A 16,022-nucleotide genomic window follows, 5' to 3' on the forward strand; every position below is an offset into this window, starting at 1 on the left:
ACAAGCACGCGATGCGGAAAAAAACATGCATGAAGTTGGAAACGGAACGGTCAGTTATCGCTCAAAACATAAAGCTGAGCTTTATTACCGTCTTCTTACTCGCAATTGTAGCCTTGCTCGCAAAAATGAGGTACGATGAGCTAGAATCGTGCCCTGCGATCTTTGGTTGAGTAGCAGTTGCGCAATGAAAAAGATCAGCACAACGAGCCTCCTCTATTGCAGCGCCACCTAACAGTTTTCAAATGAAATGGTACAAAAACTACTCGGAGACTCCGTCCGAATAGACAGTTCAACTAAGCAGCAACATTAGACACCCGGATATACCCTCGCATGGAAACGAAACTGGAAGGCGAACAGCTGGCAGTGTAAGGCCGGTTTGAAGCACTGTCCTCGGCGGAACAGATATCTGGCGACTGGGTGGGATCTTTTGACTTGAATCTGAAGTTCTTATCGCAGAAATCGGGTTCGGGTGGGGGGAAATCAGGAGCGTCGTGCTTTGTTCGAGGATCAGTCGCGGATGCTCCAGGCGCCATGGCAGGTAGCCTTGAAGTTGTGTAACTGCGTAGTAGCGCTAAATATGAATTTCGCGATGCAGAAACGAAACCGAAACTGTTGTAAACTGTTCGCGAATGGTCCTGGGGTAAGTAGAACTACCACAGAACTTAGAACGTGCGCAAAGGCAATAAAACTGCCTAAAATCATAAAGTAGCTTAGCAACCAGGCACTGCTTGACATTTTCAGCCGATTTCTGGGATTATTACTGTCAGAGTGCGAACCTGACGATTGAAAATCGTTTGCTGGTTCACCATTCACGCCCTGATAGCAAAAAACAAACGCTGGTGCAGAGTAATTATGAGTGGCACGCATTCTTCGCTGGTAGCAGTGACGCGCAATGACCACGCCCCTTTTCCACACCCAGGTGATTCAAACGTGTCAAAAATCACGTTTTCGTTGCAAAAATGAAAACAAAACTGATTTTGAAAGGCCATTTTCTGATCTAACTCCAAACAGCTTTACTTGTTCGAGCAACGCCTGGAACGCTATGAAAATGCGCTCCCAAAAGTATCGATCAAATTGATCGATTTTGATAGGCGCGGCAGCGAAAGATTCAAGTGACCTCCTGCTGGCTCGATATGACCATGCCCTCTTGAACAGCCTGGATGAAACTAACATTGTACGCGTATTTCGATACGTGGATGACTTTCTAATCTTATTTCGTCCCAAACTAGGCGGGTCGCGAGTGCTGTCATGCGACATAGTCACCACCTTCGAGAGCACCCTTCGCGACTTCACCTTAACGTATGAGCTCCCATCAGAAAACAGCCTTAGGTTTCTTGATCTAGTGCTGCACTTTAGCCATGATCATGTTTGCTGGAAATACGCGCCTCGTTCAAAGAAGAGCCTGCTGCCATACACATCAGCCCATTCCAAGTCAGTGAAGCGTGGCATTGCTCTCTTGGCAACGTGGAATGCATTAGAGAGGTCGTGCCCTCATAGTGTGCAGGACAGCTTTGGGGACCAGATAGCAAGGCTGACCGATGCAGGTTTTCCGCGCGAGCTGCTCAGCACGCTAGAGGAGTCTTTGATTTCGCAGACCCACAAGCAACGCACACCATGCACAAGGGAAGAAGGGGCCCCAAGAATTGCGATGATACCGTGTGTCCATAGCGTGTCCCATCGGATTAAGAAGGCGCGTGGGCGTGCGTGTGTTTTTTTCGGCGCCTAGAAAACTTAGCGGTATGTGTGGCCGGGTGAATGCGGGGCCGGTAAACAGCAAAAAATGCAGCAAGAAATACGCCAATCGCTTCAGGGAGTGTATAGAAGGTGTGGTGTGCAAGATTGAGCTCTCGTGTGGCAAAAGCTTTGTCGGGCAAACTGGCCGCTGCATTAATGACCGGCTCAGGGAGCACGCAAACATGGTACGGACAGGCACTGGCAGCAATCTAGCTGCACACTGTGCAAAGTGCCAGCAATGCCAGATATCCCCACCAGCATTTGACCGCACCGTCATCCTGAAGCGGTATCGCGAGCAGCGCACGAGGGAGGTTCACGAGGCTTTCGTCATCCACAGAATGGGAGATGGGTGTGTGAGCACACCCTCTATCGAGTTGTATGACAGGGAGATAAGATACCTTAGATCATGATCAACGCATTACACGTGGCTCCTTTCAATTCCACAATCAACTTCCATTTTTTGTGTTTGTGTTATAAATTTCCTTCTCTCCTCCTTGTTTTTGATTCTAGTATATATATTCCTTGTTCTTCTAAATAAACCTCAGTTGGCAGTTCAGCGCAGTGTTTGTCTTTACTCCCTGTCGTATCGTTTTTTGGCGCTGTTTTTTCTAAGTGAGCTTTGCTCTTGTGGACATGGCTGTCTCGGCATGCGTTGTCTACCTCTCGAGGCCTCCTCGAGGCCCCCGAAACTGCACGCTGGCAGTCCTCAATCTGGCACGTTTGAGGCACTGCTGCGGACGAAACACCTTTGGGCACAATTCATTTTGTCGCACCTCATTGGGATGAGTTGCGTGCAGCTGATATTCAACCAGGATTGGCACGAAGAATGAGAAAGGTTGTGTGAAATAATGTCTCGAAACAAGCCTGTCGGTGTGGACGCTGCAGGGGTGCCGCTGCTCTTTGCCAACCGCAAGGACATCCGGCTGCTGGAGCTGGACGCGTCGGGGCGGCGTGCCAACGGCTCGTCGCAGCTGCTGGTGGAGGGCCTGGAGGATGCGGCGGCGCTGGACTTCTTCTACGAGGGCCGCCTGCTCTTCTGGACGGACGTGGGCCTGGAGGTGATCCGGCGGCGCTCCCTGGGGGCCGGTGGGGAGGAGCTGACGGTGGCCTCCATGGGCGTGGTGTCCCCCGACGGGCTGGCCTGCGACTGGGTGGGCCGCAAGCTGTACTGGACCGACTCCGAGACCAACCGGCTCGAGGTGGCCGAGCTGGACGGGGCGCACCGCAAGGTGCTGCTCTGGCGCGACCTCGACCAGCCCCGGGCCGTGGCCCTCGTGCCCACCGACGGGTGCGTGCGTCCAGGCACTCGCACAGAGTGCACTGCACGGTCCTGGTGCAGTGCACTTGTTGAAGTCCACCAGTGTTGAAGCACAATGATCTCAGTGACAAGCTAGGAAATGATGGGTGGCTAGGTTTATTCTGGGACAGTACAGGTGGCGGGAAAGTTGTACTGTTGTGAAAAAAAGAATTGAATGAGTGAAAATGGGGGTCAAAGCTTCGGCACTTGACATATGATATTAAACAGGAATTGAAGGGAGGTGCCTATGTGCAGACACCATGTCGTGTGTCGCAACAAAATGGTCATTCTTGAAAACTGGAATCCCTGACAATTTATTCCTTGCCACATTAATATGGGAGCAAAATCGGCCCTTTACGAATAAAAATTTGCTTTGCTGTCCTTTTGATAACCTCAGTTCCCCCTGCCATAACGCCTTCTGTTGCCGTGGGTGTTCATTGAATGAAGAACAGAGAAGGAACCTGGCAGCCATCTGTGGACATTCGTGTTTCCATTGTTGCTGGAATAGCTCATTTCATTGCAGCTCTTCAGAAAGCAGCTATTCAGAAAGCAAGCCCTGCTGTATGGACATTCCCCCTTTTAGTTCCTTGGCCTGCGTGTGGCAGTCTGTCCAATGTGTTTCACTGCGCAGGCTGCTCTTCTGGACGGACTGGGGTGACGTGCCCAAGATCGAGCGGGCCAGCATGGACGGCAACCTGTCCACCCGGCGGGCCATCGTGCGCGAGGACATCTTCTGGCCCAACGGGCTCACCGTCGACTACCAGGCCCGACGGTGGGTGCCAGCCGAGCCTGTGCAGCCCAGCCAGTCGGCTGAGCTGTGTTGCGTGCAGGATCTACTGGGTGGACGCCAAGCTGAAGCTCATCTCGTCCATGGACTACGACGGCAAGAACCGGGCGGTGGTCATCCACGGCTCCCTGTCGCTGCCCTTTGCGCTCACGGTGAGCACAGTGGCGGACGAAGCTGGCGCGTCCCTGCGACTGTCACGCTCTTCTTCCCGCACAGGTGCTGGGGGACACGCTGTACTGGACGGACTGGCAGGCCCGGGCGGTGCTGTCGTGCTCCAAGCAGACGGGGGGCCACAAGCGCACCGTGCTCTCGGGGGACCTGGACCCGATGGACATCCAGGCGTACAGCCCCCTGCGGCAGCCCCCCGGCGAAGGCACCCCGTGCAGCTACAACAATGGCGGCTGCTCGCACCTGTGCCTGGTGTCCTCGGAGGCGCCCTTCTACAGCTGCGCCTGCCCCACGGGCGTGCGCCTGCTCAACGACTCGCGCACCTGCGCACAGGGTACAGTGTGGGGGCACGGTTCTGCTGGCGTCAGTGGCGCTTGCTTGGGGGCGCGTGCACGAGGTCTGGCGTACCCCGACTTCCCTGATGTGTGGCCACAGGTGCGGAGCAGGTGCTGCTGCTGGCGCGGCGCAAGGACCTCCGCCGCATCTCGCTGGACACGCCGGACTACACGGACGTGGTGCTGCCCCTGCGGGGCCTGCGGCATGCCATCGCGCTGGACTACGACCCCGTGGAGGGCCGGGTGTACTGGACGGACGACGAGCTGTGCCTCATCCAGCGGGCCTTCCTCAACGGGTCGGGCCAGGAGGCCGTGGTGACGCGCGAGGTGCAGCACCCGGACGGCCTGGCTGTCGACCCCGTGGCGCGCAACCTCTACTGGACGGACACGGGCACCGACCGCATCGAGGTGGCCCGGCTCAACGGCACCTCCCGCAAGACCCTCATCGCGCAGGGCCTGGTCGAGCCGCGCGCCATCGTGCTTGACCCGCCCCAGGGGTGCGTTGTTGCAAGTGCTCGACTCTTTCGTTACCAATTTTGAGGCGTCTAACAAAACATTTTTTCTGTGCTATACATATTGGTTGGGCACACATTACAGTGACATAAAATGCGGATGATTTCACATGCTTTCCAACGACACCAGCTTTACCGTATTTACTCGCATAATGAACCCACTCGTGTAATGAATCCTCCCCCCACTTTTCTTCTTGAGAATTTACTTTTTTGTCACTTTTAATAGAAAATGCAGCGAGAATATGCTTTTATCTCAGCATCGTTGATGATGCCATAGACGATCGCACCAACCTGGCATCACGCTAGAGTAGGCGCAGAAATGCTAAAAACGCATTATAACAAAAAAGAAATCTCAACGGTAGCCGGAGACGTGAGCACGAATGCCCTGGCTCACAATTTAAAATTTGCGCGCTTGCGTAGCGCCACCTTTTGAACACAAAACGGACCTTCTTGCGTCATGAAAACGCGGTGTGTGAGCAAAGCGCAACACACACTCCGCACTCCTACCCTGCTCTTGGCTCTACCGGCTCGTTCTGCCGGCCTCTGCTCTTGCTGCTTTGTGGTTTTGTTGTTCAGCTATGTTCCGACCTTTTTTTGTGCTCCTGGCGCGCGCTGTACGATGGGCTAGTATGTGAGCTACACAGCCGGTTTTAAACTGAAGGTGGTGGAGCATGCGTTGATGCACATGGAAACCGCGTGGCTGGGGGGCATTTCAGTGTTGACCCAGTGCGTGCGAGACGTTTTTGGGTGATGAACAGGGATCCCCGTGTGTCCCGCAGCCCCAAAGAAAAGAAGTTCCTCGCTGTGGGAAAAAAACTTTTAGAGTGCTGTGACAGCGGGGAAGATGGTGCGCTGCGGGCCGACAATGAATGTCAAGCCGCGAGCGACTTGAGCGAGGACAGCTCCGTGGCGAGTAGTTGGAAATAAAAAAGAAATTTGATTACATAATCACCAACATGTTGTTACAAAAATGATAAGACTCTGATAGCGATTCTCTTAGCAGCTTTATTGTATGGAATTTCAACTTTTCAAAATCTGTTGAAATTTTTTCCTGCTTAATGAACCTTCCCCTGAAATTCATGTCGAATGTTCGGGGAAAAAAGTGGGTTCATTACACGAGTAAATACGGTAATAATGTTGTCATAATTACTGATTGCGAAAAAAATTATAGAATTCGAAAATTTTGTCCAGGCGTCGAAGGAAATAAACAGTAGGAAGTTGTGTATAATAAACCACTAGTAGGAGAAAAAATTTAGAATATACATTTTGTAGGTAAACATTTTAAAACCAGTCCTAGAAAAGAAATTGAGTTGCGCGGTACGATTTGTCACATATAAAAGAAAAGCAGTGTCCAGAGTTACGTTTGACACAGCCCAAAATCAAAAACTAAAATTACTTCCGAGGGAACTTTAAGACAGTGTCTAGAGTTACGTCTGACGGAACCCAGAATTGAACACGTTACGTACGATGGAACTTTAAGCCAGTGTCTAGAGTTACGTCCCGCTTAACCTGTAAGTGATATTGAAGTTATGTCCGATGGAAATGAAAATGAAAGGTACGCTGGACGTATCTCGACCCCAGCGGTTAAAGATATGTCGGACGTACGCCGACCCCGAAAATCTTGCGGTACGTCAATGTGAAGTCCTCCTCCATTGAAGGGACTTTACGTCGGACATGCTCGATGCCTAGAGGCTTAAGAAAGGTACGGCGGACTGACAGTGCAGGCCCGTCCGACACACCCAAAGGTGTATCCTGAGGTGCTATGTGGTTGCCTTGGTCGCTCAATTGTTTGTCTTGTTGGGCGTCTGTCGGTGCGATCCCGCCTGGCTTCGTGGCGGCGAAGAACCGCCTTGCGCTCGTGAGCACAAGTCCTAGGGTCGAATCCCCCTGGTTTCCTTTCCTTTTTTTTTTTTTTTTTTTTTGATACAATGACCATTGCTTTGCATTTTTCTATAATTTTTATAAGGTGGGCCTTCCTAGGTGCCAGCCGCCACTCGTAAGTTTTCCCCCGTACGCGGCGCGAAAAAAAGAGGACCCATGTGTAGCTTGTGATCTATGTCTGTGTTGCTTTAATTAAGGGGGGGACGAGGGTCTTAAAAATAACTTTTTTATTTATGGGTAGAAACTTATGAAAATTTGCACACAAATGTATTTTTATCTGTAGATTTCAAATATGCAATTATATTTGAGCTGCTGCTGTTAGTTTGAAAGTTATCATGCAAAGTCTAAACCGTAATTAGGTAATTTCTTACGCAGCTTTAATGACCTTTCGCATTGCATTTTGTAGCTTTTTATGACATAAATTGATAGCCAGAGAGTTCCCACACCCGATGACATTCTTCGTTTTTCTCGAAGTCATGGCATCCCAAAAAAGTATGTTGAGTATACAAGATGGCAGTATTCAATATTATGGCTCATCAAAATAACTGCAAGTCATTATTTATGCATGGCCTAAATAGAAAAACTAAGAATGTCATCGGGTAGCTCAGGTTGTACTGAAAAAAACGGTACCAAGATTGACCTTATGAAGCAAAAAGAAGTTTCCAAAAAGCTGCATAAGGCTGAGGTAAACGACCAAAAATATGAAACTGAGAAAACTGCATTTGAAGTTTGGCCATGTGTTATGAAATGAACGGTCAGTAGTGTAAGTGCAGTATTTTCCTGCAACAAAGACATGTTCTTCCCATTCCCAAATCTGTCTTTGGATTCCAAAAATATCAACGACAACTGGAGATACCAGAGGCCAAGTAACGTACACCATCAGGAATTCAGCAAGCTTTATCGACTTCAAATCGGTTGGCGTCTTGCTGGCGTTGTGAAATCTGGTGTCGTCTCGCTGGCGTTCTGAAAACTGCCACAGTCCTTCGTAAAGTGGCATCATTCATTACAGTGCACTTTGGTACCCAGAATATTGGGTACGGTGGAGGAGGGAGGGGTGAAACTTGCTTCAGGTGCTCCCTTTTTTTGGTTCTTTGGTGAGGCTATTTTAGTCTTGGTTCTTGCGCAGGAAGTTTGAGAGGGTACAGGGGTGGGACACTGCGCAATGCATTCTCTACAAATGCACACGTCGTTGGCCCTGAAAAGAGCCTTTGGAGGGGGGGGGGAGTAGCCGAAAGGCAAGCTTTTTTGGCCTATGGCGGTATGGCGGTAAGGCAGGAAACGTTCGGGTGATCCTGTGACAAAACACTGAGCTTTGATTTCGCAATACTGAAGTTTTAAGTGGGAGGGGGGGCTTTCACAAGTTGCGGAAGGCTTGCTGTACCACTCCAATGTGTGAGGACCGTCCCCTGGTCATCCACGTGCCGTCAAACATGACATCAATGTTGTTTGGCGGCTGAGCAAGGTCCCTGTAAAAGCCCTTGACGACACACACACTATCTGCTTCAGAGGCTGCTGCAGTGTCCCCGCAAACCTGGACCACTTTTTTCAAGTGCGCTTGGAACGTCTTGTGCTGTAGGCTAGCCTCTGTGGGATAAGGTCATCCCAGCACAAAAATCCGACAGAGCAGACAGCCCCTTTCCGATGTTTTGAATACCTTTCAAAGCCGTTGTGTTCACCTCGAAAGGAGTGATGTTGCCAGATCCTTCGGTCCTTGGTGACGAAAAACGCTCCACACGATGTTCGTAAACCGAGCACGTCACCTGGAGCCTCACGGTGAGTCTACTGCCTTTCAGCCGTCTCAAATCCGGCGCCGCCAGCCCGCACTTGTCGCACTTGACGTGCGCAAAAAGGTCTTTCAGCATTGCCATATCCACTAAGACAAATTCTGTGCCGAATTCTACGTCCGAATGCACCAGATCCACTTCAAGGAGGTCGAATTTCCACTGCATTGGTGATTTGGTCTCCATGCCGCGCTTGATCTCGACTGCGTGTTCCGTACGTGCGGCGATCTCCTCCACCGTGTAATACCTTCTGTCAAGTCGACAAGACGTGCTTGGACCAGGTCTGGATTCCCGAGGTCAGGCGATCGGACAGGCGAAGCAATACGAGGCGGCGAACAATTTTCATCCGTCTGAGTCGAGTGGCCCGAAGTCACACTACACGGGCGGACGACGCTTTTGCTTCCCGTACGCACGACGGGTCGTCCTCTTCAAACGTACGTCTCCTGGCATCAGTCACGAAAGTGTGCGATGAAAGAATCCCAAGAAACCGCGAAAATGTCTCGCAAAACTACCCTAAGCGAGCGCTGCGCCAGAAGAGCAGACTCCGTCAGACGCGCGTAGCTGACGCCATGATGGCGGGGGAAAAAAAAAAAAAAAACTGACATAGCAGTCGCGCCGACCAATGGGAGGCGTCAGACGACGAACTCAAACAGCGCGCGCGCGCTCCAGCCAATCGGCGGCCCAGAAGTCGCCTTCAAAAAACTGACCAGGGCGGTCGTTCTACTCAAGCGACGCCATTTTGAGATGTCGCAAAATGCGCACAAAGAAACAAGCTTCAAAACAAGGCCAAGATGGCGGCGATCGGTCGGCTGCTTCGCCCATGGCACGCGTGTGAATTTGAAACAACTTTTGCCAGATTCGGGGGCGTTTCAAAACATGATTTTAGAGTATTTCCCGATGGAATTTAGCGTTGATATTTTGAAGGCAGGTGCTTGAAGGTACAAATAGTATTCCAAAAATTGGATTTTCTCAAAATCGACATTTTGGCCATTTCTGACCATTCTAAGACCCGCGTCCCCCCTTAATCAAGTCTTTCCTTCCTTGACCAGCCGAAACAGTGTTTCATCAACAACCCACAACTGTGAAACATTCACTCTGAGTACACTTTAACAAATTTAGCCTTCGTTCCTCTTTTGTAATGAGTTTAGGTGGAGTTCCCGAAATTTAAACAGCATTTTTTTTACGCTGTGTGGACCGCATAGGTCGGCGAGTGAGCCTCACCGTCGTTGTGGCCTGGTGAGTGCGAGCGCCACTCATGGTGAGCCCCGTTCACCACTCGCGAGTGCGAGTTCCACTCGCGGCGAGCCACGCTCAGCACTCGCAAGTGCGAGTGCCACTCGCGGCGAGCCTCGCTCAGCACTCGCGAGTGCGAAAGCCACTCGCGGTGAACCCCACTCACCACTCGCGAGTGCGAGTTGCACTCGCGGTGAGCTTCATTTACCACTCGCGGCGAGCCTCACTCACCACTCGCGAGTGCGAGTTGCACTTGCGGCGAGCCACGCTGAGCACTTGCGAGTGTGAGGGCCACTCGCGAATGCGAGCCATACCACTTGCTGAACAGACGCAGGCGGGTACTTGGGAGGGAGTTAACCTTTGACGGCCCCACGTGGCAGCAATGTGCCAGCGCGCCAACCGCGAGAAGGTCAAAGTTCAGGTGGCTGGCGGACTGTGAGCCACCAACGAACGCGAAAACACACACGACCAACACCCGCTTTCTTCCTTTCTTGGCGCTCTCTTTCAAAGCGGCGGTTTGCTCCCCGCTTGGTACTATCGCTTGGCCTGGGCAGCTTTCCCCCCTCCATTAGCTCGACCACGGTGGCCTTGTCTCGCGCGCCAGGCACGGGGGCTGCGTCAGAGCTCGGAGGCTGTGCAGGGGGGCACAAAATGGGGCTCTTTGAAATTCGGCATTTTAGATAAAGGTTCCCAAATAATGCTAAGTATATGTTCTCAGCGCACCTGTCACGTGAGACCGTCTACTAGGCCAGCATATACCCGCACCCCGGTCATACGAGGACGCTTTTGCGTGGCCCTTTGAGAGTCGTATCATTGGGCTTCCACTCTATCTCTTCTTTTGAGCATCCAGGAGCAGATTCTTCTGAAATGTAAAAAAAGAAGAAGCTCGTAACAACACTACCTTACACAGACCTCAAGCGACACATTAGACAGCAACTCCGTAAAACTTGGCAAGCAGACTGGAGCGAACAGACAGACAACATACCACACCCGGGATCATACACAAGTGACTCGCGCAACAGACACATTGAAGTTACCTTAGCCAGGTCACACTTGCACCTGCTCACGGGAGGGCCTATGTGCGATACACATCTGCAACACGCGTCGTGCAGGTGGATGTACTGGACGGACTGGGGCCAGAAGCCCAAGATCGAGCGGGCGGCCCTGGACGGCAGCGAGCGGGCCGCGCTGGTCTCCAAGGACCTGGGCTGGCCCAACGGCCTGGCGCTGGACCCCGAGGAGGGCCGGCTGTACTGGGCCGACGCCCGCACCGACCGCATCGAGAGCGCCCGCCTCGACGGCTCGGACCGGCGCGTCCTCCTCGACGACCAGCTGCCCCACGTCTTCGGATTCACCTTGCTCGGTAGGACCGTGTTGTGTGCAGCGGTGGCATCTGGGCGGGGGGATAAAATGGGCATAACCTGGACGTGACGAAGTTGACGAAAATTTGCAATTTTTCATTTTGTCCAGGTTTTCGTTGCATGTAGGTTACGAGACACAAACGAGACAAAAATGATGGTGAACTCACTTTTAAGGACTTAATTCACAGTGAAAAACTGCGTGATTTGCGCCAGCTGCTGTTCAGTCACTACACGGCACTCCAAAGAAGCACGCTTACTTACCCCCGCATACACGAACATAACTTAAGTATCCCTTGTGCCTTTTGACGCTTTTTGGTGCCTAAAGGGAGGGGCCCTGCAACACTCGTTGAGCAGTGCAAGAAAATCTGCGCAACATTTAGATTACGCTGCCAGGAATACCTGAGCCAAATATTACACGTGCACGTGAAGCGGTGAGCGCGCGAATCGCTGTGAAACACGCGAAAAAACCAACCGCACTCTCTTCCGTTCTCCTCATTATGCACCCCTGGTATGGCCTCTGCGACGTCAATCGGGCCATGGCTGTCCAATCGGCTGTCACTGGTCAACTTCGCGGCTAATTTCTCGCATTTCCTGTGACGATCCGCCATCGTCGACGCTGTGTACGAACCTCTTCTATGCCTGCACCTGTAGGCACAGTCTTGCCGTTTCTTTTGTGTTTTGAGTGCGCGTGGAGTTTGAGTGGTGAGCTCATTATTTCCCTTTCAACCAGACCACTCGACAGCAAACGTTTATTGCTTGAAAAACGCCCTACCAGCCCGAGCACGCGCTTGCGAGCAGGCACCCATGCCTGCTTTTTTGTGGCACCAGACCAGAAATAGATCCCTCCACGTTTCGGAGAAAAAGGGAAAACTCCCCGGCCTGTCATATCGAAGGCCGCCGGAGAAGACGCCGTGAGCCGCCCCTCACTCCGGCAGAGAGCGCGCAGCTTTCGTCGCGTTGTCTGCGGTCGAGTTGAGAGGGAACGATTGTGCGCGATTTCTCATCGCGCGTAGTTTCGGGGATAGCGAACGGGTTTTCGTAATTCTTACGGGAGGAGATTTTTGGGACAATAGACTTTACCTTAAAACAGATTCTGAGTAGTCGATGGTAAGTGTTGCAGGATCCGTGTAACCCATTTCCAGGTCCGAACTTATGTTGAAAGGGCGCCTTTTCGCCAACTTGATGCATTTTTCCATACTCAAAATATTTGAGAGGGTGCTAGCTGATACACCGTATACCGGGGCAGCGATGTCCTTCCTTCTCACCTGCAGAGACGGCATTACCGTTGTGAGCTTGTCTTGAAAGGGCGAAACTTTCCTTGTAGCAGAAATCATCACCGGCGGACCGACACCACATATAGCAGTGGAGACTCGCGACTAGACGTCAACAGGCAGGCCTAATCACCACCGCTGTTACTGGAAATGCACGGTAGTTTGCGCTATGGGTGAAGTTCGCTAAATTAGTTCATTTCTACGTCCGATTTTTCAGAAAAAGCGCAAAAAACAATGCCTCATCAGCATAGCGAATTCGTTGCATCAAGGTGAACCGTCGCAATGCCTTCGTTACGTAGATGTCGCAAACACATGGGTTTCAATGGGGCTGGCAATGGGGAATTGAAAAACTTTGTTAACTCTTTCGTTACCACGGGAAATTGGCCAATTTTGAGGTGTCTAACAAAACATTTTTTCTGTGCTATACATATTGGTTAGGCACACATTGCAGTGACATAAAATGCACACGATTCCACGTGCTTTCGCGTGACGTGCGTGATATTCGAAACAATGCTTGTTGCCTCGCCGCAGCACTGCATGCTCAAAGTCGGCTCGATGGGGTATGCGCACACTGGCCACCCGAGCATCGAAACGCAATTCTCATGCCGTAGGTGAAAAATGAGAAACGTCCAAGCCAGCCTCCTTGGCTCGAGAGACGTAGTCGGCAATGGCTTGGAGACGTAAAAGCTACCGATGCCAGCTCTAGAGCGCACCGGGGTTTTGCTCCTATTTTGTGACGCCATGGCTACGTCACGAAAAAAACGAAAAGGAAGTGGGCCAGCTTTAATTGCTCATTTCTCAGCCAATAACGCATCGTTGCTTATCGAACAAAAGCCGAGAGAGCTATGTTCATTTAAAACAAAATTTCCTTCAGCCTTGAGGGAACTGCACTCACATTTTTCTTTGTCCAAATTTGATCAAAATAAGCAGTATAAGCTCTTAAACTCACCTGGGCGACATCCTAAGCTTCGTAAGCACATGACACTCGAGGTACCGTCGTTCAAAGTAGCTCCGTGCAGGCAACGTTTGCACCTGGCGGAAAGTCACCGAAACAAGGCCAGGGTGGCCTGTGGCAGAGGTTGGGGAACCTGCTTCTCCGCCGACTCGCATGGCGCATCGCCTGAAGTTTCTCTGCTACACCACCGCGCTGTGCCGCCGTCGCCATCACATGTTTCGAACTAACCGCATAGGTAGCAATATCCGCCTTTTCTTTTTTTTTTTTTTTTCAGTGCAACAAAAGAGATTAGAAGGCTGCAAACTATACGTGCCCTTGCAAACGTTCTGGAGCTAGCAAAACTTTCTTTACTTGGAAATATTATTTCTACTAAAACAAAGTAGGGTGACACGCACACTTGCCTTACATTTGTCATTCCTAGTGCATATATCACAGAAGAAAAGGATCTTTTATAAATTCGTGGCTACTTTCACTTCTGCGTCCAATATTTGCAATATTTTGGCTGGTCCAATGCCACCTCCATTCGTTCGACCTGTCCAAAGTTTTTCTACCTAACTAGAGTTGTTGTACATGTAAGTATAAACATTTGTGCAACTTTTCCCCCACTCGCTAAGTGAACCAAAATCAGCCTTGCTCGTGCTAACAAATACATCCGCACAAATATCGGCCGTTGTCTTCGCGAAGTGCGAAAGCTAACAAAATTGCTCCTCTCATAAACAATAAACTTGATTTTTTTTCAATTCCGAAATGAACTATTTCCTTTTGTAGTGCGCTAGATAGTTTACTTGAAAGTAAAATGTTTTCAACAGTGCATGAGTGTGGTGAAAGTAGAAAACAGCGGTAGATAAGTAATTTTTTCCGTTTTAGTACATCATGTAGCTGTGGAAGCTGGCTTACAGTTTTAGAACATTTTATAATTCAATTCTCGATGTGCAACAAGGCAAAAAATACTGGGCTGATCATAGGCGTGTGCAGGGCTCTCGATTAGAGGGGGCGATTTCGATGCGATGGAATTACAACACTTACAAAATATTTCTGAGCAGAAGTTTTTACTTTCATGTGTAACATCGGCAAGGTACAGGGCAAATTTGGCGCCCCTCCTAAGATAGTTGGGGAAGAAGAGAAGGGGCGCCCCCCCCTCCCCTCGTGCGCACACCTATGGGGCTGATTTGCACGGGATGTACAGTAAAAATTGTGATTGATCTTTGCCCGCCAGCGGTTTAGTCCCTTCCAAGAGAGCGGTGTGGCAGCCGAGGTGCCGGCTAACCAAAGCTGCTTTTTGATATCGTACGAGCAACTAGCTTTGTAAATCAGGGCCCGCTTTTTTACTTGCAATGCCAACGATTGCTACAACGGCATTCTGATAGAAAAATAACTGCTGTACGGTCTATTCGATTGATAGCAACACGGTGTCGGAATTGCGCCTAATTCAATTATCCTGAGTAAACATTAGTGGGAGTTGTTCTGTGGAAATAACAGTGAGAAACGCGACGCTACCACGTGCATTTGAAAGCGACTCTGAGCGACAGCCGGCTCTAGTGCGGCCGTTCCGTTCCATCACGTACGTCACGTCCGGCCGCCGGTACTGGCCTCCTTTTCTATTCAGTTTCGGTTCCAAAAACGCCAATGTCATGAGCCGTTTGCGTCGCTTGCGTTCATGTTTCATTTCGCGCTCTTTTTATGTGTACTATTAAATGACATTGTTTTTACGTTGCCGAAAATTTGAGTGCCGTTGGCCTTTAAGGCCCCTGTGAACAACACTGTGGTAGAAGGTGTTGAGCAGTGCGAACGGGTGTTTGTTTTCATCGTTGGAGTAGGGGGCCTGTGTGGCAGGGAAGGGAGCAGGCCGGTGGTGGGGCCTGAAATGGCGGCTCTGCGGGACTCGGCCGGGCTTCCTCCTCCCAGGGGAGTACGTGTACTGGACGGACTGGCAGGGCCGGTCGATCGAGCGGCTGCCCAAGCGGGGGGCCGGCCCCCGGCAGGTGATCCTGGACCAGCTGCCGGACCTGATGGGGCTGAAGGCGGTGCGGGTGCGGCCGCCCCCCGGGGTGGGTGTGGGGAGCAACGAGTGCAGCCGCACGCCCAACGGGGGCTGCTCGCACCTGTGCCTGCAGCGGCCGGGGGGCCGGGGCCGCGTGTGCGCCTGCCCGACGGGGCTGGAGCTGCGCACGGACCTGCGCGGCTGCACGGCCCCGGAGGCCTTCCTGCTGTACGCCCAGCGGGACGACGTGTGCCGCCTGTCGCTGCTCTCGCGGCGCACCGACCTGCTGCCCCTGGCCGGGCTGCGCGAGGCCGCCGCGCTCGACTACGACGACGGCCGCCTCTACTGGGCCGACACCGCCCTCAAGGTATCTGCAGCGCACCTCGGGGGGCCTGCTGGCGCACTAAGGGGGCTCGGAAAGAAAATCAGCCAGTGTCTCGTTTCCGGTCTCGTGTTATTCTGGAGCTACAAACCTCTTTTTCTGAAGAAGTCAAGTTGAAATTTGCATGAGAAGTTACCGTATATTGCCGCGTATTAGTTGACTCCGAAAGAAATTGTGGTTGATCCCTCTTTCCTAGGAATCGGTAAAACACAAAAGTGAAAGGGGCCTTCACAGCAGCAGTGGAACGTTAAAGGAACCTCCTTCATGTGCAAAGGGTTCGCGAGCCTGGCAACAAGAAACAGCGGGTGGTGCCTCAATTCAAGCGCGTCCCCTGTACACGAAGG

General features: G+C 51.6%; 1 protein-coding gene across 1 annotated transcript in view; it reads left to right on the forward strand.

Moving 5' to 3' along the window:
• Arr (low-density lipoprotein receptor-related protein 6) overlaps window positions 1-16,022 on the forward strand; it is a 105,131-nt gene that overhangs the window by 15,675 nt on the left and 73,434 nt on the right. Inside the window, exons 2-8 of the mRNA XM_077705076.1 lie at window positions 2,620-3,022; window positions 3,663-3,803; window positions 3,862-3,970; window positions 4,035-4,320; window positions 4,422-4,818; window positions 10,841-11,091; window positions 15,221-15,663. Coding sequence (XP_077561202.1) covers window positions 2,620-3,022; window positions 3,663-3,803; window positions 3,862-3,970; window positions 4,035-4,320; window positions 4,422-4,818; window positions 10,841-11,091; window positions 15,221-15,663 — 2,030 coding nt within the window. The remainder of the gene's footprint in view (window positions 1-2,619; window positions 3,023-3,662; window positions 3,804-3,861; window positions 3,971-4,034; window positions 4,321-4,421; window positions 4,819-10,840; window positions 11,092-15,220; window positions 15,664-16,022) is intronic.

This window comes from Haemaphysalis longicornis, unplaced genomic scaffold, assembly GCF_048455015.1.
Source record: "Haemaphysalis longicornis isolate Haplotype H1 unplaced genomic scaffold, Haemaphysalis longicornis Haplotype H1 scaffold_3, whole genome shotgun sequence".
NCBI classification, from domain to species: domain Eukaryota; kingdom Metazoa; phylum Arthropoda; class Arachnida; order Ixodida; family Ixodidae; genus Haemaphysalis; species Haemaphysalis longicornis.